Below are 27,876 nucleotides of genomic sequence, written 5' to 3'. Positions count from 1 at the left end.
TTAGAACAGGTCCTCGAAGTATGGGCTAGCACAGTGCTAAGTGCTTTTGAAGTACAATATCATCCTCATTCCAGAAATAAAAAAACTGACACTTGAGGTCTGCACAGGTTGGAAGCAATGATTTAACTGATCAATAATTGGATATATAAAACGGAAATAGGGGTGATAAAGAATAACGAAGAAAACCCACACCTGACTGAATCAAAATAAACATTAAACTTCCAGCTTTCCCACTAGCTATAAGGTCCACAGCCTGTGGGGCCAGGCTCTCATATCTAAAGTGAAGGAAATGAATCAGATGAGCTCTAAGTCCTATCCAGTACAGACTTTAAACAATTCTATCATTTTATATGTTTAAGACATAAGACAAGATGATTAAACTAGCATGTGGCTAAAAAGAAAAGAAAACATAAAGTGGCCAATTTAAAGTAACCAACCTAATCTATGATTTCAAAGTAAAAAAAAAAAAAAAAAAGTCTAATCTAACTAAAAATCATCCTTGCTCTGGTCACTGGAATTAAATCAAAGATTTAGCTAAATCTAAATCACTAAAATAACATTAAAGGATTAAAATGACAGCAAAAATAGAGTCCCAAATTATAAGACTACTAAACACCTATGAAAACCACAGAGGACTGACAACCAGTATGAATACATCTGAGCCAGGCAACCCACAGCTGAGGACTCATTTCCTGTAACCCTAGGAAAACCCAAACCTCAACAACACAGAAACCATCTTTGGAATTAAGACACAGGTGGAAAATTTAAATAGAGAAGTTTTCAAATTGAATAATAAGGTTGCCACTAAATAAAAAACAAAGAACTTGAAGAAATAAGTTAAAACATTCTTAGGAAATGAGGCTCACCAAGCAAAATGGCAACAAATAGAAGAAGTTGAGCTATACACAGAAATTACCTAGTATTGAAAATTCCCTTTAATGATTATATTTTTGAGACTGAAATCAAAAGGATGAGAATCAGAGTAATAGAAAAAATTGGGGCCCATTTAAATCTTAAATATAGATGTTGTTCTATTATAAAAAATAGTAACAGAAAATTAGTATAGCTATATTATTAAATGAAAATATAAAATAAAAAAACATTTACTGTAACTCAAAGATATAGACAACAGATTGGTGGTTACCAGAGGGAGGCAAAATTGGTACAGTGACGACTAGAAACTATACTGGTAAGCCCACTATAGTGTACACAGATAGCAAATTACAATGTTGTACACCTGAAATTTAAATAATGTTATTAAACAATGCTACCTCAATTAAAAAACATCCATCTGCTTTAATACACTTTAAAGGGAGAAATAAAGTTAGGAGATTACTATTTGGAATTTAACAATTTCATAGTTGTCAACTACCTTAATATTCTCTAAAAAACAACAGTATTCCCCCAAAATATCACTTGATGCTTTTTTGCTCTGTGCCAAATGAGGATATTTGCTAATGTAAAGTTTTAAGTAAGCAAACAGCAGGATAGAAAAGATTCATAAGCCCTGGCCAGGTGGCTCAGTTGGGTGAAGCATTGTCTCATAACCAAAAAGGTTTCAGGCTCAATTACTGCTAGGGGCATATGTCTAGGTTGTGGGTTCAATCCCCAGGTGGGGCACCTACAGGAGGCAACTGATCCATGTTTCTTTCTTTCTCTCTCTCTCTCTCTCTCTCTCTCTTTCTCTCCCCCCCCCCCACCACCCCCACTTTCCTCTCTCTCTAAAATCAATAAGCATATCCTTGGGTGAGAATTAAAAAAAAAAAAAAGAAAGATTCATAATAAGGGGAAGAGATAACAGACATAAAATGCAGCCAGTCTTTGGATTTTCTTTAAACCTTATCTCAGACACACCAGTGGGTGTCTCAGGCCTAGAGTCATTGATGATTCCATGTACAAGTGCAGGATGGTGATCTGTAGCTGAAGGCGACACATGGGGTGGGGGCGATAATTAAGGGGTTTTAGTGAAAAACATTAAATATTCGTAGAAATGTGATATAGCCACCATTTAAAAAGCTAAGTAGCCTGGCCAGTGTGGCCCAATGGTTGAGCCGCGACCTATAAACCAGGAGGTCACAGTTCAATTCCCAGTTTTGGGCTTGATCCCGAGTTGGGGGTGTGCAGGAGGCAGCCCATCAATGATTCTCTCTCATCATTGATGTTTCTCTCTTCCGCTCTGAAATCAATAAAAATATATTAACAAAAAAAGCTAAATTTATAAGAGTACAAACATTAGGAGGGAGATGTTCCTATTAGATCACACTAAATTATTACACTATGGGATAAATTGTATTAGACTAACAGTAAGATTTAGAAAAGAAAACTGACAAATATATTCCAGCTAAGAAGAGCAGCAGTAAATTTGTTAGGAGTACAAGTCTGAATTTAAATTGTGTCTCCACTATTTATTAGCTATAAAACTATGGACAAGCTGCTTGACCTCTTCCGTTTTCACAGTCTTTGTTGTGAAATGGGGCCAACAGTATCCACCTCACTGTAAAGACTCTGAAGATGTTAGCGATTACTGATTCATGTGCGGATCATTTAAAGGACTGACAAAGGTGTCACTTAAAAACAGAAACCAGGGCATGAAGGAGGGCAAGCTTTAAATAGCTAAATGGCTGTGGAAAGGAGAAGGTATACGTCTGGTTAGACAACAGCAAAGAATAAGAATATTTGCTATCCAGAAAATAGGGGGCTAAGAATATATATAAAATATATGCTTGCTGAAATCTTTTAAATGAAGAATAAATCATAAAACACACTACATGGTTAACTACAAGGGGGGGGGGGGTGGCATTACCACAAAGAAAGTACTTCAACTGATTTAAAACATCGTAATTTGACTATATAAATAAAAGTAGTAACAAAAGCCAGTGTAGAAAATGATTGCACACATTTTCTTTTCACTTCGTCTGAAGAACATGCCTGTGAAGTAAGTATTACCTCAATTTCACAGAGAGGAAACTGTGGTTCAGAAAGGTAAGTAACTTGTTGAGGTCCCATCAATGACGAGCAGTGTGGAAAGTTAAACCTGGCTTTTCTGCCAACCATATTGCATCTCTCCATGGTGTCTCTGCCTGACATCCTCCCCGTCTCGAGTTCCTTCTCACCTGGGCCTATGACACCTCCTCCTCCACCAGGGCCCAGATGCCTTCACTTGGTAAAACAAAAGCAGGAGCTGTAGTGCAATTTGTTTTCATTTAACTAAGAGCCAAAATGCAGGCTGGAAATGCTTTCTTCTCTTTATAATCCATTTTTCTTTGGGGAATTTTTACTATTTTTGTCTTAGAAAATGCATTGTTAAAGAAAGCTTTGGGATGATCAATTATGAGCACTGTTTTCATTTCATATATACAACACAGAAGGGAACAAATGTTTCACAGGTCCTAAGCCCTCAAGAGTTTTAAGTGCAGCACACAACACTTGGTGATAAAACGCTCAGTGAGAACTGTTTGAGCACAACCACACTTGCTTTCATGGGAACAGAGGAGTGTCCACAGGTGGTATGGAAATCACTCGCTTCACAATGGGAAACTACATACTAAGTTAATTCAAACGCAATCTTTTATAATTTGTGATACATATTCTTAAAAATTAAAGTTCATTACCCAGTGAAGCCATTCTACATGTTAGACTTAGAACATGCCCATCACTACAATGTAATTTATAAAGGGATAAAGTATTTATTTCTCCACCACTGAGCCTGGACATTAGCAGTACCTGATTTGTATTTTTGATTGGCATGTAGTTCTCATCTTCTTTTTCTTCGGAGCAGTGACGGGTTTTCTTCTTGTGTTTTTTACTTGTGTGTGAGTGACTTGATTTTGAGTCTTCTGACTGCTCCTCTAATATAAGATCATACTTTGCACTGCAGCAGCTAGTTAAGGACAAGCGTGAGAACGAATACTGGTACATCAAAACCTAAGAATCTAGTGAACAAAGGAGACCAAAAAGTTAAAGGTAACTTTTTAAAATAAAAGCATCTTACAAGTATAGTTTATTTCTAAAACAAAATGGATTCTTTTTTTTTCCCATTATATAGAAAAAAATGGGAAGAACTCTGATTGTATATAGGCAGTTAACAATTATAAGTGGGCAAAAAATATGGAGGGGGAAATATAATATCCACAAATTAAAATATAAGTATCTGAAAAATAAGGAAACATTTGTCAATAATGAGAAAACCTAAACTTAGAAAATGAGGCACATGTTTAACTAGAAAAAATTAAGATAATACAAACTCCAAAGCCAGAAAAGCTACATAAGATAAAAGGTACATTCATGTAACTCTTCTTCTTCTGAGCAAATTAGCTCACCTGATAGGAGGATATTTAGCAGTGCATGTCAACAGTTACTATGCTTAAATTCAATTAAGAATTTATAAAAATTCTGTGGCATTTCAGAGGGAAGGTGGAGGTGGATGGGAAGAGAGCAACCAAATAACTTGTATGCATATATGCATAACCTATGGACACAGACAATAGGGTGGTGAAGGCCTAGAAGGCGGACTGGGGCAAGTAGAAGGGGTCAAATGGGGGAAAAAGGGGAATATATGTAATACTTTCAACAATAAAGATTTAATTGTAAAAAAATTAAATTAAATAACAAGTTAAATGAACAAAGGAATACATAATAGGATTATTTTTAATGATAAACTAGGAACAATAAATAGCCTAGTAATAACTATAGATTCAATTATATTGTAGTACTTCAACATGATATTTTGTAAAAGAAGTTATTAACAATGATAAATTAATGCTATGAAAAACCTGGGAAGGTGTTTCTGAAAAATTAAAAGTGAAAAAAGCTCAAAGCAAAAACCATATATATCATACAGTGATTATAAGTTTACATAGATCACATCTTGAAGGAACAAGAAAAAATAAATATCATTTGTCTAGATGGTAGAACAATGACTGAATTTTTAAAATTCCACATAAATATGTTATAAAAATAGTGGTAATGTTTTAATTCAGAGATAGGTATTTTCTCTAATATAAATAAAACTAACCCATGTCTTAGAATAAGAGAAAATATAAAACTACTACAACCTCTGCTGAAAATAATCTCAATTTTGAGGAAGGCCAGAAGAGTGGTTTTCAAAAGAAAGCTTATGAGGAAGCCCCACACGCAGGGCTATTTTAGCGGCGTGGGGGCCTAGAGCAATCGCAGACCCACTTCCCTAAGGACCAGAGTGTCCCATCTGTTTCCACAATGCCACAGTCTATGCTTTCCTCAGGGGTGACTCACTTCTACCTCAGATTAACCAGGAAACCACTGCACCTTTTCACTTTCACAAGATGGCTAAAGACGCCTAGTCAGCCTGTACTGTCCTATTATTACTCTATTAGGGGCCCGGTGCATGAAATTCATGCACTGGGTGTGTGTGTGGTGGGGGGAGAGTGTCCCTCAGCCCAGTCTGCCCCCTCTCACATACTGGGAGCCCTCAGGCGTTGACCCCCATCACCCTCCAATCGCAGGATCGGCCCCTTGCCCAGGCCTGATGCCTCGGCCAGAGGAGTTGATCCTCATCACCCTCAGATCACCAATCACCGGATCGGCCCCTTGACCAGGCCTGAGGCCTCTGGCAGAGGTGTCAGCCCTGGGCAGGGGACCCCCAGCTCCCCCCGGTTGCAGGCTCCGCCCCTGCCCAGGCCTAACGCCTCTGGCCTAGGCGTCCGGCCCGGGCAGCGGGGACCCGCAGCTGCAGCGGCCCCGTGATCATGGGCTCCACTTTAGGCCCAGGCAAGGGACCCCTAGCTCCTGGGACTGCCAGCTTCGACGGTGCCCAGCTCCCATCGCTGGCTCCACCCGTACTTCCTGCTATCACTGGCCAGGGCGGAAAAGGCACCTGATTCTCCGATCATGGCTGGGGGGCAGGGCAAAGGCGGCCCCAGGGCCGCCTTTGCCCTGCCCCCCAGCTCTTAGCTCCCCCCTGGGTTTCAGATCACTGTCAGTGGCAGGGGGCTTCTTCCTGCTTTCCCTTTCGCCTCCCTGCATTGTGCCTACATATGCAAATTAACCGCCATCTTGTTGGCAGTTAACTGCCAATCTTAGTTGGCAGTTAATTTGCATATAGCCCTGATTAGCCAATGAAAAGGGTAGTGTCATACGCCAATTACCATTTTTCTCTTTTATTAGTGTAGATTATCTCTGACTTCTTTTCTCTTTTATACTATGGCATACCATATCACACTGTTTACAGGATACCTTCTGGATCTTCTCCTTTTTCAGATACAAATTCAATAGTCCTTGCCTATGACTTCATCTTAGTGTGTAGCTTTTCACATGCTTCTCCCTCTGTCCAAAAGGCTTTAGAGAGGTGTTTTTAAAAATGCTGGTCATGATCCAGCAATAGAGTTCGAAGTCTATTTAGTGGGTCACAGCCAGCATTGTTTAGTAACATAAAATAGGAAACAGAGTGCAGGGTCAGACTCATGAATTTCCTTTTTCTTGTTCAATATTCCGATTGAGGATAATTAGCAGTGGTTTACACCAGGACATATCTGTCTTCTCCATCAACTTCAAAAGCCTAAAGCAGTCACTGTTCACTGTAATTGTTTAAATTTAAATTCATTAAACATGTGGTTAGTAGCTATACAAGGCAGTGGAGACATAATAGGTTTCCATCACTGTACAAAGTCCTATTGGACAGGACTGGGCTAGAGGTTTATCCTCAAACATGCCTCATTTCCTTTCTTCACTCTTAGTAATCTATCATCTTGAATTCAAACCACTGTAACACTACATATTCTTTCTTCTCAGCCTGAGCTAATTCTATGGGGGAAAAGACGCCTGCTTCTATTTTATACTCTACGACTGTACTTCCTTTTATTTGTCCTACACACCCCTTTTCTTCCAGCTGCAGTTACTAGTATGTATCCTAAAATTAACTATAGTTAATTTTAAAGATTTGATAAATCTCAACTGTATTTCACCCATACCTTTTATGATTTTAAGATTTCAATCATATCCTCTCTGATGTTTATCTTTTCAGGCTAAATCTTAGCTCACTGTTTGGTCTGTTTGCAAGTGAAAGCCTCTCCTCATGCCGATTATGTCGGCATACATACTGCAGACTTTACCCACTCTAACCTCCAGAATGCTTTATCTATTGTAAACAACCAACACTGCTTTAAAAATCTATCCTATATAATAAAAGGGTAATATGCAAATTGACCCTAATGACAGAACCACCAGGACCGACTGCTCGGACACGCACTGACCACCAGGTGGCAGATACTCAATGCAGGAGCTGCCCCCTGGTGGTCAGTGCGCTTCCACAGGGGGAGCACTGCTCAGCCAGAAGCCAGCTCATAGCTGGCCAGTGCAGAGATGGTGGCGGGAGCCTCTCCCACTTCCGCGACAGCACTAGAGATGTCCAATTAATGGCTTAGGCCCGCTCCCCGCAGGCCTAAGCCATTAGTCGGACATCCCCAGAGGGCTCCCAGACTGCCAGAGGGATGTCTGACTGCCAGTTTAGGCTTGATCCCCCAGGGAACAGGCCTAAGCAGCCTGTCGGAAATCCCCCAAGGGGTCCCAGACTGTGAGAGGGCGCAGACTGGGCTGAGGGACCCCCCAGTCAAGTGCATGAATTTTCATGCACTAGGCCTTTAGTCTATAATAATAAAAGTGTAATATGCTGCCCTAGCCGGCTTGGCTCAGTGGATAGAGCGTCAGCCTGGGGACTGAAGGGTCCCAGGTTCGATCCCGGCCAAGGGCACATGCCTGGGTTGCAGGCACATCCCCAGTAGGGGGTGTGCAGGAGGCAGCCGATCAATGATTCTCTCTCATCATTGATGTTTCTATCTCTCTCTCCTCTCCCTTCCTCTCAGAAATCAATAAAGAAATATATATTTTTTAAAAAGTGTAATATGCTAATTAGATTGGACATTCTGGACGACCTTCTGGACGAAGCCAGGGCTGTGAGGGAAGCCCAGGTCCTGGGTGTCTGCCAGTGGCAGGAGGGAATGACCGGACAACTGGCTGGTAGCTATGGAGCGCACCAATCCAGACCTTGCTGCTGGGGCCCTGACAGCCCCGAATCTGGTTCACTGGCACCCCAGACCCAGACAGGAGGGAGGAGACAGCCCAATTCCTCGTGGAATCGGCTGTGCCTTACCTTGCTGCTGGGGCCCTGTGAGCCCTGAATCTGGTTCACCCACACCCTGGACCCAGACAGGAGGGAGGAGGGAGCCCAATTCCTCATGGAATTGGCCATTGGTTAACTTGCTGCTGGGGCCAACCTTCGGTAGTCCCTTCCCCTGTCCAGCTGGCCCCCCTGATCAACCCCAATTGGGGGGGGGCAGCCAGCCAACCTCCCGCAGTCCCTTCCCCAGCTGGCTAGCCCCCCAGATTGGACCCAATCACTGGCCACGCTGAGAGATCCCACCCGTGCACAAATTCGTGCACCAGGCCTCTAGTAAGTACATAACCGTCAGCCCAATATTCATCTTTCCTTGATGACTGCTTGGAAAAGAAATGTTCCATATACAGTACAGGAAAAGAGAACCCCTAAAACACCAACAGAAACTTGAAAACAAAGAAACCATTAAAGAAAGAATCCCAAAAGAAGTAAGCTTTACAATGTGTGGAGTGATAAATTTATAATGAAAACATCAATGAAAAATTAAAATGACATAATATGAACAGTATGCTTCATTGCTCCTTACTTGTCTCAACCTAAAACTTGGAAAAACCTAAATAAAATGGTCAAGTCAAAGACTTTCTTTAATCCTATAAAAGTCACCTCTTGCACACAAGTGAAGCCCAACATGTATTTGTTGCTAGACTGACAATGTACTAAGCAGAAAGCAGCCTAATTATGTAAGGAACGACAGGATTTTGTTGTCCACATATTCACCATCTCCAAAGTTAACTATCCAAGGAAGGTTAGCACAAAGGATTTGGTTCGCTATAATAAAGAAATTTCTGACTATGAGGAATTTAAAATATTGCAATTATATAGAGAAAATATGAATCTTACCTGAAGATCTTCTGCGAATAAGTATTAACTTTAATCTAAGAGTAGGGAGGGAAAAGAAGGCTAAAGATTTATTTCAACCCTAACTTTCTCCATGTAATAGAGAATACACTGAAAAAGCAAAGTATATATAAGACAGTAAAAAGAGATAAACATAATGCCTCCTTCACAAACCATCTGGCTTAGGGACTTTTCTACAGCCTTTGTGACTTTTTAAAATATATCGCACAGTACTCTACACAGAGTGTATGGTCAACACATATTGACTAACTGCTTCCTGAGAAGGATACTCCTGTTTGGGCTTTACTTTATCTTTCAGAACCAAATTAGATGATTTATCCTGTTCCTTTTCATACTCTTTGAAATCACTCTTGGTATATCTTCCACCTATTTATCAAAAAAAGAAGAAAAAACTTAGTAAGAAAAATTCCCTAATTAATCAAGGACAGAAATCACTTTATAAGAGGTATAATATACAAGAGCGATTTTATAAGTGCCATATATATCAGGGGCTAGAAAAAGGCTGAGAAGAGAACAAAAGAATCATAATAATTCATTCTCCATTACTATTTTAACTGGTAGCCATATGCTGCCACCTAATGAAATACATGAATATTACAACACCATACTTTCAAATCCTAAACAATTCAGTGCATACATACGTTCACTGGAAAATAATGCGGTGTTTAAGTAAAGCCATTATATCCATGAGAACATTAGATCCAAGGGAAGCTAAGGGTTTGGGACTTGAGTCTGAGATGCCAGAAACTTACAAGTTTGGAAGAAGTGAGGCTTTAAAGACCTATGATCTGTCAAAAGAAACACTGTCCCCAAATCTCAACAGAGCACCAAGCAGATAGGGGACAGCAGGATATGTGTAGAAGTTTGCTGAGAGATGCAAGATGGGAGGACTGGTGTCTCTGCTTTAAAATTCTTGCTTAAGAGCACCTTTATTCCTCCCAAGAGCCAAAAATGAAATCAACAATGATCTCTTCAGAAAAACAGGACCTGTTCCTAAATCCTGACTGGCCTACAGTGGCAGGGCAGGAAAGGAGAGAGCATTCCATGCAGCCTCTCTACTCTCAAGCCTAGTCTTCTGCCAGAGGAGGATTTAGCTCCTACCCATGGCCCAGACCTGCTGGCTGCCCTGCCTTTCCTGTCTCCTCCACAGAAATGAGGAAATGCTTCTAATGGGAGGGCTTCCTACAGAAGGGCCCAAGACTGAATGTACAAGTAAAGTAAACTGGAGGCACACAGGAAGGTGTTTTGATTGTATATAAAATATATACAAGGAAAGACATGAAATGAAAGGAAATTCTAAACATAAAACAAACTTTAGGCAAAACATATTAGGGGTTTTGCATCTAGAAGAACCAAACCACCACAAACATAATAATTGGAAAAATGTCATGCCTGAAGTGGGTAATTACAAGTAATTTATAATATAGTCAAACATAGAAAATATATTAATCATCAGTTTAAAATACACACACACACACACACACACACACACACACACACACACACACACGGACCCCTCTATCTTAGATTTTAGGAAACAGCAATGTAAAACCATATAGGGCAGGAGTTTTATCAAAGAGCATTTCTCCAAATTAAGAGGACTAAATCAGGGGACACACATACACACACACACACACACACACACACACACACACACACACACCATGGAAAACAGAACAGGAAAAAAAAAATAAACCAACATACCTTTTCCTTTCCATTTAACCTTTGCAACAGACTGGCTAAAATCCACATGTATTCTTCTGTCATCTATAAGTACATTGTCCATTTTGAAGAATGCTTTCTCACAATCTTCTTCCTATAGTTATAAAAAAATTAAGCATAAATGTTCCTGTACATTGGGATCCCAACTTTAAAAAAAAAATACTGATGCCTGAGTTCCTTTTTTCCTTCTCCATTTCAATGTAATTGGTCTGGGGTGCAAACCTGGGCATCAGGATTTTTCAAAGCCCTCCAGGTAGTTCAAATAGGCAGCAAAGCTAGAACCACTGCTTTATAGACCACACTTGGTGCTCTTGTGTCTTGTATGGTTGTTTATCATCATTTTCACACATGTTCTGTGTCCCCAACATGAATGTATTTTATATGGCAGCTTTCTTTCCAGGGTGCTTTCCAAGCACTCAGTAAACATTTGCTGTGACTGCTGCTGTTGAAATTGATGGTTTACTAGTGGTCGGCAAACTGAGGCTCGCGAGCCACATGCAGCTCTTTGGCCCCTTGAGTGTGGCTCTTCCTAAGCCTTAGGAGTACCCTAATTAACTTATTAACAATGTACCTACCTATATAGTTTAAGTTTAAAAAATTTGGCTCTCAAAAGAAATGTCAATCGTTGTACTGTTGATATTTGGCTCTGTTGACTAATGAGTTTGCCGACCACTGGTTAGCCGATCTGCAGTGGGGCTCAGGCATCGGTATTTTTGAAAAAGCACCTCATGTGATCTTACTGGTGCTATCAGGTTGCACATCACTAGGTTGGCTCCTACAGCTCCAGCTGATGGTTGCTATGGAGAAATTGGGGTGGAGGAGTGCCAAATGTTCTGATTTTTGCAGAAGAAACTTAAAACCCAGATTTTTATAATGTGTTGTCAACAAATTTAGATTTTTGAAAAAACTGTGTGCAAACAAAATAAACCACATCTGCAGGCAAAAAACAACAACAACAACACAACTAAATCTTTATGAAAATTTTTCAGAACAAATACTGAAAATACAAAATATGTTGTTACAAAATGAAGATTTGAATGCTTACTACAACCAAATGCTATTAAATTATTTGCATCTATTACCTCAATTAACTCTGATGACAACTGTATGAGGTACTATTTATTATTATCTTATATTTTCTCAAAGAGAAAAGAGAAATTCACAAAGGTACCCAAGTTGCCAAAGGTCACAGAGTTGGCAAGGGTGAGTCCAAGATTTGAACCGAGGCAGTCCAATTGTAGTGGACATACATATACTTACCAATTGACTTTTTTTTTAACATGCTTTTTATTGATTTCAGAGAGAGGGATAGAAACATCAATGATGACAGAGAATCACTGATCAGCTGCCTCCTGCACACTCCCTCCTGGGGTTCGAGCCCACAAGCCAGGCATGTGCCCTGACCAGGAATTGAACAGTGCATGACCTCCTAGTTCATGGTTGATGCTCAACCAGAGCCTCTTCTGCAGGGCACCAATTGTCTTATCTAAATCTACAAACCCTTTTAGTCAAAACCCATAAATATCCTGAAAATTGAAAGTTGTTTTTATAAATCTGGGGTTAAAATCCATTTGACAGCAAAACCTGACCTAATGGGAGGCTGTGGCCTTAAGTTATCCCATTTAGTATGACTATTCATTTGTTTCAATGAAGAACTGCTTTTGTGTTTGATTATGGATGCTGACCCAGAGGAGAATTATATCATTCACAGATTGTGTCAAACACACACTTATTACAATGAAATACCATGCAGAAACATATATAAATCTTACAAATATAACACTGAGCAAATAAAGCTGAATACAAAAGTACACACACGTGTTGACATATCACGTTTAAAATTAGACAAAACCAACCTATGCTGTCAGAAGTAGCAGTGATGGGGAAATTATCTGCAGGGGACACATGAGGGCTTCTGGGATCCCGATAATTTTTTCCTGCTAATGTTTTATTTCTTGACCTGAGTGATGGTTCTACATGGGTATGATAACTGTGGTAATTTGTCAAGCTGTTTACTCATGAGCTGTACATTTTCTGTATGTGTTTTACTCTTCAGTTTAAAAAATTGGGGGATCAGATTATCCAAAACATATAGAACTTGCCATACATGCAAAAATACAAACTAAATGATGAACACTTACAAAGAGGCTACGGGCCATGAGAAATTATGAAGCAGAATGATGTAGCTTAATCTGATTTTCAAGAAATGATAAAGGTCACAAAAGATCCACCTCAAAAACAGAAATGCTGAATCATGATAAAGAACTCATAGATTCTATAAAGTTGAACTGCACTACATATTCATGGAAAATGGTATATCTGCAGAAGACTGAAAAAACACAGGCAGTCAATAGTCTATGTGCTATAAATGAAATGAAATTATATTTGTGAGTAAATAAATAATATATCCTATAGTGTCAATGATGGAATGACACTGTCAGGTCTATAAGAAGTATCCATAGTAAACTAAAGCACCAATGTACCTTGTAGATACCATTTCTGGTACACCCAACAATATCTAGGTAAAATTTGTTAGGTGTCTGTCTTCCCAACCCTCCATTATTCATCTTGTAATCCTAGGACTTATCACACTGATATATAAAAGGGGTTCAATAAATACTTTGGGATAACTATAATTTAGAATGAGCTACTATTGGACATATATCAGTCCAAAGCTGCATTAAAAAATAGCCTTACCTAGCATAGTGGCAAAAAGCAATGTGAACTTATTTAAGTTCACACATATGAAAGTTCAAATCCCAGGTATGACATGATCTTAAATAAGTCACGTTATCACTATGTGTTTCAATTTACTTATTTGGAAAAGGAGGGCAGTACCTATCTCACAGAGTTGTAAAGATTAAATGCATAGCAAGTAGCATAATGCCTGGCTTAAAGAAAGTTATTTAAGTAACATAAGTTATCATTATTATTTTAGACCTAGAAGGTACCATCTAATCCAATACACAAGCTTTATTTATAAGGACGTTAACACCTGGAAATAAGAGTTCTAAACTGCCAAATGTCATACAATAGCTGATCAGTGACAAAGCTCAGATTAATATCTAGAACTTAACACCCAGTCCAGTTCTTTTTCGTTACTCGATTATATCTATGTAAATAACACTGAAACATCATTTATAGAGTGTGAAGGACTTTACCTAAAACTTTAAAGTTTTCAAGATTCATGAACACAGACTGCCTCTGAATCTAATGTAAAGGTACATACATTAACATCAACAGATGTTGAATTTATCCCCTATTTGACTATAATACAGTTAGTTTTCTTTGTTGCCTAAAGAAAGGGCACAATAATTTCCTAATCTTAGGGACTAGAACAAGTTCTTGCAATTTTCACATTTTAAAATCATAAAAGAACAAAAAAATACCAAACTTAATAGATCTATATTATGACCTACCTTTTCAAATTCAATAAAAGCATAACAGAGGGATTCTCCTGTCTTCCAATCTCGAATAACTTCACAACTGAAAGAAAGTTTGGGAGAAGTGACTTTTAAAAAAAGCATTCACTCTCACTCTTCATAACTGAAGAACAAAATAAGACAGTTATTAAAAGACAAAGTTAAATTTTTCCAATAACAATTTTTTAAATAGTTCACCAGGCTAGTAATCACATTATCTAATTCTACTCTAAATGCCCTATATAGGCCTGCAGCCCTAAATTCCCGAAGAACTAAAGGAAAAATAAGATAAAAATATTTAATTTGCCTATAACAAAAGTAAACTACTGCTAAAAAGTTTTTAAAATCATAATTCATTTCTAGTCCCCAAATGTAGATAAATTATAGAATATCTAATGTTACTATTAGGATAATGTATGCACATTCATACATGTATAGCACATGTTTAGTAAGTTTATGCTTTGGAGTTTTTGAATTTTAATACAAACCAAGCTCAAATTTAACCCCACAGTATAGCTAGTCTACAGAACTAATCCACCTTAACAACCAAGAGAAAGGGCCAATAAAGTTGAACTGAAAGGACCGGCTTGTCCCTTTCCTGACATATCCTAAGTCTCATTACATTAAATGGAACAAGAAAATAAAACATTATGAGAAAAAGGAAAAATAATCACATTAAAGAAAATGGTTCAGCTGTTACGGTAGTTACATACACATTAAAATGTACATATTGAACAATGACCTAACCATAATTATGACATAACCAAAGTAGCTGGAAGAAAGAATGAACATGGGGAGTTATTAATAGAAGTAAAATCCTCATCTTGTTTAGCAGGAAGTCAGCATATGTCTAAAACTGAAAAATAAAAAGCAGCAGTATAGGAATATTTTTTATAAAAATGATATAATGTAAGTAGGTGAAGGAATAAAGTTGGGTAATCATTTACAGAAAGATTTTTATTTCAACAGGAAGAGTTAAGAATGGCTTCATGGGAGAAAAACATGAAATGAAATTCTAAACATAAAATAAAAATTTTTTTAAATTGATTTGAAAAAGAGAGAAAGTGAGAGAGAGAAACATCGCTGTGAGAGAAAAACATCAATCAGTTGCTTCCTGTACGCATCTAACTGGGATCTAACCCGCAACCTTTTGGTATATGGGATGATGCTCCAACCAACTGAACCACCCTGCCAGGGCCATAAATTAATACTTTTTAATTAATTATAAAATATTTCCCTTTCTCACAGGAATACTAACTTAGTAGACTTTTGCATTAACAATGCAGAGGAAATTAGCCAAAAGAAATATTTGGGAAAATTTAGATTCAAATTAATTTTGATACAGATTGCTGGTAATTCTAAGGAGAATATAAATGAGATAAATGTTTTTAGTACTAGATTTAAACTGTTCCATCCACCTCCTGTGAAAATGTGTTGTAAATCATTCAATTATATATATACTGTATATGTATATGTATATATGCTTATATATACTTACACATATACATACATTATTTTTCTTCCCTCTGTCCCAAGGATTCAAGTGTAAAATTCACCTGTACAAAATTCACCTAGAATTCATAGCTTCATCGAAAATATGTCATTAGAAAGCCACAAATTAATACCTAGTTTTCCTAAAATCTTTCACTAATTCTAGAGATTACCTTCTTATTGGCCCAAATCTTGAGAATATTATCTCCAAATCCTCATCTGTGGTCACTGGATTCAATTTACACACAAACAGAACATTTTCTGGAGGTTTAATATCTGCATCAGGTAGGTCTCCCACCTAAATTATAAACAAACAAAAATATAAATCAATTCCTTTATTTATTTTCCATTCTAAATACTCTATCCACATCAAAATGCCAATTTTCCTAAAACATCTAAATTTACATTATAAACTGCAGGATCAGAAAAAGAAATCTAAATAACACCTCAAAATTCATTACGGACAATTCTTAAAATAATAATCCATTTTGTGAAAGTGGAATTCAAAAAGGTTAAATAACTAACTTGCCCCAAGCCACACAGTGATATGCAGCTGAGTTGCGATTTGACTCAAGTTTATCTGGGTTTTATCTTCACTTTTTCTTTTTCCTATTTGATATATTAAAACGGAATTTATGTAAAGTATATCTAAGTTATGAAGCATAAACATAAAAAACAGCCATGATGACAACTAGCTTAAGAACTAAAATGTCTCCTGATCCCATTATCCCTCTGCCTCTCTTACCAGATATAATAAATATCCTACTTCTTGGTTTTTCTTTTTGACCATCCCCTTGCATATCTTTAGAATTCAGCGGTTCTCAACCTGTGGGTTGCAACCCCTTTGGGGGTCGAACGACACTTTCACAGGGGTCGCCTAAGACCATCAGAAAAATATATAATTACATATTGTTTTTGTGATTAATCACTATGCTTTAATTATGTTCAATTTGTAACAATGAAATTGGGGGTCACCACAACATGAGGAACTGTATTAAAGGGTCGCGGCATTAGGAAGGTTGAGAACCACTGCTTTAGAGTTTTACCAGAGAGGTATGTATTCCTAAGCAATATATTATTTAGTTTTGCTTGATTTTAAACTTTTGAAAAATCTTATCTTATTGAATCTAGCCTTATGTGATTAGTAATGCCAGTTCTTTCCACATTATTGTTCAATATGGAACAGCAATAATTCCTGGATAGTGTTTCTAGCTTTTAACTCTCACCCTCACTATCATCTCCTTCAGTCACATTGAAGTCAACTGCACAGTCAACCACTACTCTGAGCAGAGCAATCCACTTCTCACTGAAGCAGCAGTGAGGGCAACAGCGAGAGAAACCCATAGTGGTATTGGTTTCATTGTGGGAAAATTATTATTTCCCATGGCCTTCATTCAAAAACTCTGAGATTATTTCTCATAAGATTATCACATAAAGAATTTCCTCTTTCAATAAACATGCTAAAACAAAAGGAAATCATGAAAATCAGAAACAGCAAGAAGAAACACCACCAGTAAGATCTGCTCAGTGTCTTCAAAGCCTTCAAAGACAAGCACCACTTATGTCCAGTAAGAAGTATCACAGCACATATGGGGAAGAGCAAATCAGTAAAATCGCCAGAAGCACCTACAGTGCAGAAATATCACATCTCAAGGAAGCACAAATAAAGAACTTTAATGTTAGGAAAATACTTACTATACTACTTGTCAAAGATAACAAGGAAATTTAAAATACTTTTAACAGTTATGAAGTTCAAAACACTGGTTAATAATGCAAAACACCAGTTAAATTATCATTATATTACTTACACACAAATAAGTAAGAGAAACTGATGTGCTTAGAAAATAGAAGATAATAGTGAGGACCAAAAAGGACAGGCTCATGTATTAGAATGGTTAAAATCCAAAACACTGACAACACCACATGCTGGAAACGAGACAGAGCAACAGGAACTCTCATTTATTGCTAGTTTGGCAGTTTCTCACAAGGCTAAACCATACAACCCAGCAATTGCACTCCTAGGTATTTATCGAAATGAGTTAAAAAAAGGTCCACACAAAAATGTACACACAAATGTTTACAACAGCTTTATTCATACATGTTAGAACTTAGAAGCAACTGGTATTTTAATAGGTGAATGGATAAACAAACTGTGGTACATTAAGAATCAAAAGACATGGAAGAACCTTAAATACATAATGCTAAATGAAAGAAGCCAGTCTGAAAAGCTACATACTGTATGATTCCAATTATATGACATTCTGAAGAGAGACAAAAATGATGCAGACAGTCAAAAAAGATCGGTAGTTATCAAAGGTTGTGGGAGATAGAGATGAAGAAGTGGAACGAAGAAGATTTAGGGGAGTAATGAAACTATTCTGTGTGATACTATAATGGTGGATACATGGCATCTGTCAAAATCCACAGAATGTACAACACAAGTTCATCCTAATGTAAATTATAGACTTTAGTTAATAATAATGGGTTCTATACTAATATATAAGTTCCACAAAGGCAAATCTTTTTTTCACTGATATATCCTATTAAACACAAAGATATGCATCACCCTTCTGGGCTTGACAGGTTTTGAAAGCTGGATTCTACACTGGGGTGGGGTAGGGAGGGCAGAGCTATAAAGAATATTTCCGAAATAACTTACAAAATTGTAGCATGAACTGCAATTTCTATTGATATTTAATTTCCTGATTTCAATAACTGTACGATGAATATGTAGAATGATAATGTTGATCTTAGGAAATACATAGTGATGTAGGAGGTAAAGGGGATGTTTGCATTTAATTTCAAATGGTCCAGAAAAAATAATAAGTGCATGTACACATATCATCAAAAACATAAAGAGGGGGAGAACAGAGAAAAAGAGAGAGGAGGGAGAGGAGTGGGAGAGGAGAGAGAATGAATGATCAGGCAGATGTGGCAAAGTTAAAAATTGGTAAGTCTGGGTAAAAAGTATATAGAAGTCCTCTACACTATTTTTTTGAAAATGTTCCATAAATTTACAATTATCTGCAAATAAAAATTTTTAAAAACACATTAGCCCATTTTCTTCAGGCATGAACTTCTTATACTTTTGCTGCTGAAAATTCTGATGATAATCTACTGTTCTTTTCCTTATATGTCACTTATTCTTGTTGCCCAGTTGTGGCTCAAAGGATTTTTCTTATAATTTGACTTGGTGTTGACTGTTCTGGGTCAATGTTCTCTGATACTGTGTGCTCATTAAAATGTATTAATTTCAATTTTTTTAAATCAATAATGTTATTCCTGAATTACAGTCTTTAATACTTATTCCTTCAGACTGATGATGCTAATATGAATTTTAAAACAGACTATGAGCCCTGGGCGGGTGGCTCAGTTGGTTGGAGCATCGTTCCATGCACCAAAAGGTTTCAGATAGGATTCCCGGTCAGGGCACAAATCTAGGCTTCTGGTTTGATCCTCCTGGTCAGGGATGAGGCAAGCAATGTTTCTCTCATATCAATGTTTCTCTCTCTCAGTTCTACCAAGGTTTATTTTATCCTGTAACTACTATTCTAATATTTAATCTCAATACTTGAGCTGTACAAAGAATTATTTGTTAATATATATATAAAATTGAATCCAAGAAATGCTCTTTTAAAATGATGAGTATAACTATTAAAATCCATTAAATATTTGTAAGTTGGATATCCCTTCCCCATTTTTTAAAAAGGCACTTGACACTTTATTAATAGTGGAATCAAATTTGTTTACTTTCATGTATTATTATTTTACACAAAATCTATCCAGAAAAAAACTCTTAGCTAAATGTTTATATTTTAAGACTATCAAAAAGCCAGAAATAGATAAACCAACAGTAAGTATGTATTAAATATATTACTGAACAACTATTTGAACAAATAAAATTACTTACCATTTCTAATAAAATAGCTTGAGTTTTGGCCTCTTTTTCTGCCTTTATTTCTTCTACTTCTTCAGCTGATCTTCCTTTGAAATCATCAATTTCTTCATCTGCTCCTATTCGACCACTCTGTAAGACAAAAGTTTCTCATATATATGTATATATATATAATTTAAAAAAAAACAAACAGAAAAATCTGGGACATTATACTTTATTCTTAGTTCCATCAAATGCATTAGAATAGAATTACTTCATTTGTTTCACGTATGTGAAACTTACCTCTGAAAATTAATGTAAATTCATTCAATATTATTAGCCAGACTAATCTTCTAATTTATTGTTACCTCAAAATAAACATTTATATAGAAACTATCTGTATCCAACTAACTGCTGAATGCAGAAGACAAATGATGTTAGAAATTAAGCATCAAATCCAATTATAAAGATAAATTTAGCTTTAAGGGAAGTCTCATAAGCAGAAATTTATACTTTAAAGTATCTGAGGAAAAACTGCATTATTCCACAGAAATTTCTGGGTTCTAGCCTGGCTTCAGAGTATGTCCCAGCTGAAAAATTATTTTAAAGGTTGATAGTTTAATTTAGCCTAAAATTCTTGAAATTTTAGTTAGGATATTAAAAAAAAAAAAAAAAAAATTTTCCCGAAGTAATCATATAAGCTTCCAGAGCTAAGGCTCTTCTGGTGGAACAGAAACTGAAGAAAGGATATTATGATAAAAGCATAGCTAGAAAAATGAATTGCCTCCATAGAAAAGAAAAAGAACTCTACACTTATCCTAGAATAATTGATCAAACAAGATAGGCATTCTGAAGAAATGTTTTAATAGGCTAAAAAGCAAAAGCTATGCAAAGCATTAATATGCATGAACATTCAATCACAAGAGGACTCAACTTACATCTAGTTGTTCCCTAGTAGGTTCTGGTGATCGATCAGGAATTAATAAATCCGGAGGGTCATCAAATGGATCATCTAAAATCACTGTATGATTAATCCTTACAAAATAAATCCATGTCAAAGGTTATGGTTACATTGCTTCAGAATCTGTTTTACTTTTTGCAAATATTTTAACAAATGTCTATGTATCCTTAAAGCCAAAAACCATAACCTCCTAAATTTTATTGCACCAGGAGGGTACTAGAGTACTCTGTCACAATTAATGTTACTGTTTTTGATTGTTTGATATTATATTTATTACTCTGCATTACTCTAAAATAATGTCTAATTCTTAGTACTTTTGCTGTATTTCTCAATAACCTATATTTTTAAATACTAAATTAAAGGCTTAATAATTCCTCCCAGAATATGCAATTATAAATAATTAGTACAAGTGTAAAAACATAAAAATGTAAAAACATAAAGATTCTTATAGTCTTTATTCAAGAAACAGTCTTACATATACCATCACCACTACCATGTCAAACACCACAGTATTAAAACATTCTAATACATTCAGATAGTAAATTGTAACCATACCTGATATCTTGATATGGTACAAAATCCTTGTCAACAAAGGTCTCATTAATTTTCTTAATTATGTCCATGCCTTCTGTCACCTCACCAAACACTGTATGAACACCGTCAAGGTAATCTAGATTATCTCCTGTAGTAATAAGAAACTATAAAGAAAAACACAGAACACAAAAGCATGTGTTTGTATGCATATATATGTAATATATATATATATACACACACAGTGGGGGCCTTGACTTACGAGTTTAATTCGTTCCGAGACCAAGCTTGTTAAGGAGCTCCTTAAGGAGCTTGTTAACTCAAATTACTCTATCAAATCAACGCAAAATATCGGCAGAGAGACAGCTGGTATCTCAAAAAACTCGCTAGTCAGGACACTCATAAGTCAAGGCCCCACTGTGTGTATATATGTATATATATACACACACACACATACATACACACACATACACATACATACACTGAGTGGCCAGATTATTATGACCACCCCATCAGTACTTCATTGACACTTCCAAAAATACTGAATATTGAAAACTTCCTAAGCAAATACTCTCAAGGTTTTACTATTATTATTATTATTTGCATAACTAATTCACTTCATTGTACTGACGGGGTGGTCATAATAATCTGGCCACTCAGTGTGTGTGTGTGTGTGTGTGTGTGTGTGTGTGTGTGTGTGTGTGTGTGTATTTCAAACTGAAATTAGTTAACAGACTGACAAAAAATACACAAAAGATTCTATATTAACTTCATGGATTCTTACCCATTTGTTACTAGTAGTAAGTAAAAAGTTTATACATAAAATGTCAACACATACATAGATGTTGCTCTGATTGTTTAAAATACTTGGCCAAAGCAAGGCTCAGTTTCTTCACGTGTAAACTGTGAGGGAATAAAAGCATCTTCCCCAAATGGGGTTTCAGTGAGTATTCAAGAAGGCAAAGAATGTAAAGTGCTCAACATGGCCCGTTTTGAAATAAGTAATAAATACAGAAAGGAAACGGGGCACAATGTGAACAGTGTTGATCCATGAATGGTAGCATTGGGGGTAATGTTATTTTCTTCTTTGTACTTTTCAGTGTTTTCTAAATTTCTCACGATGGACATGCCTTGCATTTAAAAGAACAAAATAATTTTTTTCTTTTTTTGTGATGTCATATAATTTTTGTTATAAAGAGTGTAGTATTTTTCCTTTAACAAATATCTTTGATTGAAATGTTCTCCTTACTGGGTAATTCTAACTTTGTAGGATCCTTATAGTCCCTCATTTTAAAGCAAAACCCATCTTTTCACCCACTTCCTAACCTGAGATCCATGCTGATCACTGCCATTGTTCACCATGGACACAGTGCCTTTCTTCTTGTGCTTAATTCTTGGTACTTTTTCTGCATCGAAAAACCTTGCTTGATCACCATACAGTTGACTGAAAATACATACAATAAGGTATAAAATATAAGTATTCTCAACACAAAATATAGAAGTACTAGTAACATATAGGGTTGCCATTTCTTTATAGAAATATCAGTATGATTCAAAATATTCCTCACTTCCAGTGGTCGCCAACCGGTGGTCCATAAGGTCCAAAAGGTTGGCAACCGCTGCAGGAACTTGGAAAAAATCTAATTTGAACCATATTTTAAAATGCAGACTGAAATATGCTAGTTAAATAATGTAAAGAGGCAATTCTATTTTACTCATTTAAAAATAAAAGAACTTACCCAAAAACAGACTCTCCTCCACGGCCAGTCCCTGTAGGATCACCAGTTTGGATGATAAAGTCCCTCTATAATATATAGGATACTTTATTAATTCACATAATTTGCTAGATGGTTCCAATAACAAAGAACATGACTAATATCCAGCAACTCACCTGTACATTGTGAATAAGGCAATAATTGTAATATTTTATCTTGCACAACTTCAGGAAATTCAAACAGGCTGAAAGAAAAAAATAGTAAATTTATCACAGTAGTTCAAATACATTTTAAGCAAGTACAAGAACAGTTAGTATAATTTAATTTCTAAATTACTATACAAAACCTCCCCCAAATGGTCAAATATTCAAAGCCATAAAAAAAAGGCAGTGAGCTTAAAAAAGAGCAATATATTTTAAACTATTTTTTTATTCTTTTTCTTAGGGTTTCTTGGGCATATGAGCTAATGCAGAAAACTGACAATTCTGAGATAAGCAATCATTTATAAATTGATTTTATAAGAGAAAAAAAGAAAAATTAGTTACAATACTGGCCATATCTGAAAATACCATTTCTGCCACTTAAATAGTAAAATGTAGGTTAAAAAAATGCCACAAGAGTTCAAGAGAGGGATTGTTTCTGGCTAGAGAAATTAGAAGACCTCGTAGAGACTTTTAAAAAAACTGGATTGGCAGAGAACAGAGAATGTACAACATGTACAATGTTACAGTCTATACAATAAAACCCTAATATGCAAATAGACCGAACAGCAGAACGACCAGTCAACGCGCACTGACCACCAGGGGGAAGATACTCAATGCAGGACTGGCCCCTGGTGGTCAGTGCGCTCCCACAGGGGGAGCACTGCTCAGCCAGAAGCCAGGCTCATGGCTGGCGAGCGCAGCGGTGGCGGGAGCCTTCCCGCCTCAGCAGCAGCAGCAGCAGCAGCGCTAAGGACCCCTCGGGGGTCCTAGACTGTGAGAGGACGCAGGCCGGACTGAGGGACTCCCCCCAGTTCACGAATGTCAAGCACTGGGCCTCTAGTGGTACAAATAAATATACAAAAGATATATGATGCTGGTAGGAAATAATGACAATTAGGGGATGCTGTACATGTGTGGGAGTAGGGGGTATATTGGACATCTCTGTATCTTCCCCTCAGTTTTTCTAAAAAGCTAAAACTGCTCTAAAAAAAGTAAAGTCTTAATTTTTAAAAAGGGAGGGGGAGAACCTATATATTAAAAGAGATCTAAGAGATATATCAACCAATATAATACTATATGGTCATTGTTTGGAACCTAAATTACCGAATATTTTTTAAATTCTTTATTGTTTAGCCCTGACCGGTTTGGCTCAGCGGATAGAGCGTCGGCCTGCGGACTCAGGGGTCCCGGGTTCGATTCCAGTCAAGGGCATGTACCTTGGTTGCGACCACATTCCTAGTGGGGAGTGTGCAGGAGGCAGCTGATCGATGTTCCTCTCTCATCGATGTTTCTAACTCTCTATCCCTCTCCCTTCCTCTCTGTAAAAAATAAATAAAATATATAAAAAAATTCTTTATTGTTTAAAGTATTACATATGTCTCCCCCCACTGACCTCTCCCAGGCCACCCCCACCCCCCAGCACATACCCTCACCCCCCTAGTGTCTGTGTCAATTGGTTATGCTTATATGCATGCATACAACTCCTTTGGTTGATCTTTTACTGCCCTGCCCCCGCCCTTCCCTGCCTTCCCTCTGAAGTTTGGCATCTATTCCATGCTTCTCTGTCTCTGGATCTATTTTTGTTCATCAGTTTATGTTGTTCATTATATTCCACAAATGACTGAGATCATGTGGTATTACCAAATATCTTCTAAATGTTTATGACACATTGGGAAAATACAAATGATACTAAGGAAATAGTTTTTTATAATAAAAAGTAAAAAGGAAAGAAAAAGAATGGAGAGAGGAAAAGAAGGAGGAAGAAAAATAAATCTGGATATGTTTATTATGGATTGATAAGTAGTTATACATATAAACAAATAACTGATCACATGCTTACAAATACATATAAACGGAGTGGGCTTATGTTCTTAGTGTTCCAAGGTATCTTTGCAAACCCATGCTTGTCTGTTCTAATTAGGTGTTGATTAGGTGGAGTAACCCTACCTCTCCTTAGTTCCTTATAGCTCTGGGGAAAGAGGCCCACTCATTTGCCAGGTGCTGGTCCATGTGAAAAGTGGCAACCAAACTCACAGGAAAGCAAAACCATAATAGGACAAATACAATTCCCTGTAACATCCTTTGATCCCCTGGATCCCACCATCCTTATAGCCAAGCTTACTCCAGTAACAAAAGACAATCATTTTCTTTCAGCCAGTTTGACTTGAATTTCTCCCACTTGCACAGAAAGTCCTAATACAACACACGTATATGGATGAGTCAATATAATGAACCTTCAATGTGTGCCCTCAAAGGGTCAGCTGAGCATTACACGGAGTGTTCAGGATATAGAGATAGATTATTAAGGCACAGTCCCTGCTCTCTTGGAGTTTATATTTTTTGGTTTGGTTTTGTTAATCCTCACCTGAGGATATTTTTCCCCATTGATTTTAGAGAAAGTGTATGGGAGGGGAAGAAAAGGAGAGAGAAACATTGATGTGAGAGACACACATCCATTGGTTGCCTCTCGAACACGTCCCACATGTTCCAACCCGGGATCAGGCCTGCAACGAGGTCCATGCCCTTTACCAGAACTGAACCCACGGCCCTTCAGTCCGAGGGCGGACGCTCTAACCACTGAGACAAACCAGCGAGGGCAGAGTTTATATCCTGAGAGGAGATAAGACTTGCAAGTAATTCCAGGACAACAGATAAACGTCTTAACAAAATCTGTGTTGTGTGATTTATAAAAGACTTGAGACAGAGCAGACGAAACAGATCTAACTCTGCTTAGGGACAATGGAGAGACAGCAGCGATCATACCTGACCCGAGATATGAACGATAAGCAGGAAGTCTGCCAAAAGGACAACAGAGACTGTGGGGTTGAGGCAACAGGATGAGAGGCATGGGTATACGGTTGAGTACCTAGTGGTGAGGGTGGGGGTGAGTGTGGGAGGGGTGTGTAACCCGAGGCGATCACTGTACTGCGCCGTGGCTTGTTTCACCCGCTCTGGTAGACTCTGCACCCCATGCGGGCAGGACCCTGACTGTAATAATCTCCCCGGGCCTCCAGATGGCCCTTATGCTGACACATTCTCCACACCGCTGCCTATTACCTTCCTAAAACAAGTTTGCCATGCCTCGATCCTGTTTTTAAAACCTTCGAAAGCTACTCTGGTCGTCGGTAGGGCTCGCAAGCCCACTCCCGATCTCACGCATACCACCAGACTCGCAGTCTGCCGTCCCGCGCCACACACCATTCCTTCAAGCCACACCAGGCTCCTTGCTGTTTCCAGAAAATTCCAAACGAACTCAAAGAAAACCCTCATTCCCACTCATCTTTGAAAGAGCGAGTTCAAGTGTTCTGTATTCTTTGCTTGCTTCCCTTCTCCCCACCCCCCACCAGAAAGACTCTGGTTTCCATAGCAACTCACACAACCTTCCTCTACACTGAAAAGTTCAATGGGTTCCAGCGTCGATCACTCCTCACCCACCCCCCGCCCACCCCATAGAAAAGTACACCCTCCCGGGAAGGCGCCTCCCCAAGGCTTGGCACAATCTTGCCCAGTCGGCGATGAATGAGCGCCTGCTCAGGCTCCGGGCACACCTCGGACAGCCCTCCCGCCATCCCGGCAGGATGTCCACGCCCACTGGCCGGAGCACGCCCTCCCGGCTCTCACCGACTCACAGTCCAAGGAGGACCGGTTGTGCTCGGGTCCCCAGGAAAGCGCGGTAAAGCCGCTAAAACTTTGGGGGCCCTGGGTATGCCCCCCTGGATATGCCACACACACACGCACTGGAAGACCACAAGCACCCGCCCCCCACTGGCCAGCACCAGGCCGGGGAGAAGGGCTGCGCCCCATGAAAACTTCTCTAACCGAGGCCCGCTCATCGGAGCCGGGTCGCGGGCACGGGGACCGGGCGGCACAGGGAGAAAGGACGCCGCCGCCCGGCGAGAGGTGCGCGGGGCGGGCCTCACCGCGCGGCCGCTCCTCGGTGTACAGGTCGATGACCACGTCGCCCAGGGTGGTCTCCAGCAGAACCGCCATGGCGCCCGCTCCTCCTCCGCAGCCAGCCCCGCGGTGACAGGCGCAGTGCCCGTCGACCAGGCCTCGCGTCACCCCCGGCGCGACGACTTATGACGTCATCCCTTCGGCGACACCGCCCCTTCCTGCGGCACTGGCGGCGGCCCCTCCCGTGGGTCCCGCCCCCGGCGCGGCCCGTTTTGAAAAATCTTGGTGCGCCCTGGGCTGGGGCGGAATCCCGTCCCAAAAGGGCCTCTGTGAAGGATTCGGTGTCCTGTTTATGTCCGTCTCAAGGGCCCGGGGAGCCCTAGCCGGTTTGGCTCACTGGATAGAGTGTTGGCCTGGGGACTGAGGGGTCCCGGGTTTGATTCAGGTCAGGGGCACAGGCAGGCTTACTCCCCAGTGCGGGGTGTGCATGGGGCAGCGAATCAATGATTCTCTCTCATCATTGATGTTTCTCTCTATCCCTCTCTCTTCCTCTCTGAAATCAATAAAAATATATTTAAAAAGAATAGAACCGGGCGGGCCTCTGAGCGACCTGTTCCTGCCCCTCAGGCCGCCTCAGTTATAGCTGAGGGCCACCGCGGTGCCACCCACTTGGGGGGAGGGGGGACACACGTAGGCTTCAGCCCCAAATCTCTACTGATTTTGTCAATAATCTTTAACTTAGAAGACATACAAACTACTTTCTGAAAGATCAGACAGAGGCCGAAAACCAGGACTACAGGCTTTATTAGAGGAGAAGGGCCTGCCGGCTGTCTCGCAAGGGGAGGATGGCAACTCGTGCAGGGTGGGCGCCCCTTTTGAGGGGCGGAATGGGAAGGAATGGGGGCTTAGAGTACTCGGGGCCGCTGATGGGTGGCTTACTGTATGATCCATATAGGAACAAGGGCTTAGGGTGTTATGCCCAGAATTCAAGATCCCCAAGAAACCATGCCAGGGAGCCAGTCGATGCAAAAGCAGAGGGTCTCTTATACAAGCTCG

At 38.8% G+C, this 27,876-nt stretch overlaps 1 protein-coding gene across 2 annotated transcripts in view; it reads right to left on the bottom strand.

Moving 5' to 3' along the window:
- The window catches only part of PPIL4 (peptidylprolyl isomerase like 4), a 29,343-nt gene extending 2,338 nt beyond the window's left edge, over positions 1-27,005 (bottom strand). Inside the window, exons 1-13 of one of the 2 annotated variants that reach the window (XM_059700086.1) lie at positions 26,847-27,005; positions 22,900-22,967; positions 22,748-22,812; positions 22,335-22,452; positions 21,033-21,175; positions 20,455-20,551; positions 19,553-19,669; positions 15,816-15,940; positions 14,149-14,215; positions 10,712-10,823; positions 9,277-9,373; positions 3,724-3,871; positions 2,941-3,159 (exon numbers count right to left, since the gene is read on the bottom strand). In XM_059700086.1, coding sequence (XP_059556069.1) covers positions 3,157-3,159; positions 3,724-3,871; positions 9,277-9,373; positions 10,712-10,823; positions 14,149-14,215; positions 15,816-15,940; positions 19,553-19,669; positions 20,455-20,551; positions 21,033-21,175; positions 22,335-22,452; positions 22,748-22,812; positions 22,900-22,967; positions 26,847-26,916 — 1,230 coding nt within the window. In that variant the 5' untranslated portion in view covers positions 26,917-27,005 and the 3' untranslated portion in view covers positions 2,941-3,156. Of the gene's footprint in view, positions 1-2,940; positions 3,160-3,723; positions 3,872-9,276; positions 9,374-10,711; positions 10,824-14,148; positions 14,216-15,815; positions 15,941-19,552; positions 19,670-20,454; positions 20,552-21,032; positions 21,176-22,334; positions 22,453-22,747; positions 22,813-22,899; positions 22,968-26,846 lie in introns of those variants that run through there. The other variant, XM_059700085.1, reaches the window with a different exon arrangement.
- Between the last annotated feature and the right edge of the window lie 871 nt (positions 27,006-27,876).

Source organism: Myotis daubentonii, chromosome 6 (assembly GCF_963259705.1).
Source record: "Myotis daubentonii chromosome 6, mMyoDau2.1, whole genome shotgun sequence".
Taxonomy (NCBI): domain Eukaryota; kingdom Metazoa; phylum Chordata; class Mammalia; order Chiroptera; family Vespertilionidae; genus Myotis; species Myotis daubentonii.
This window is presented reverse-complemented; position numbering and strand designations above follow the sequence as displayed.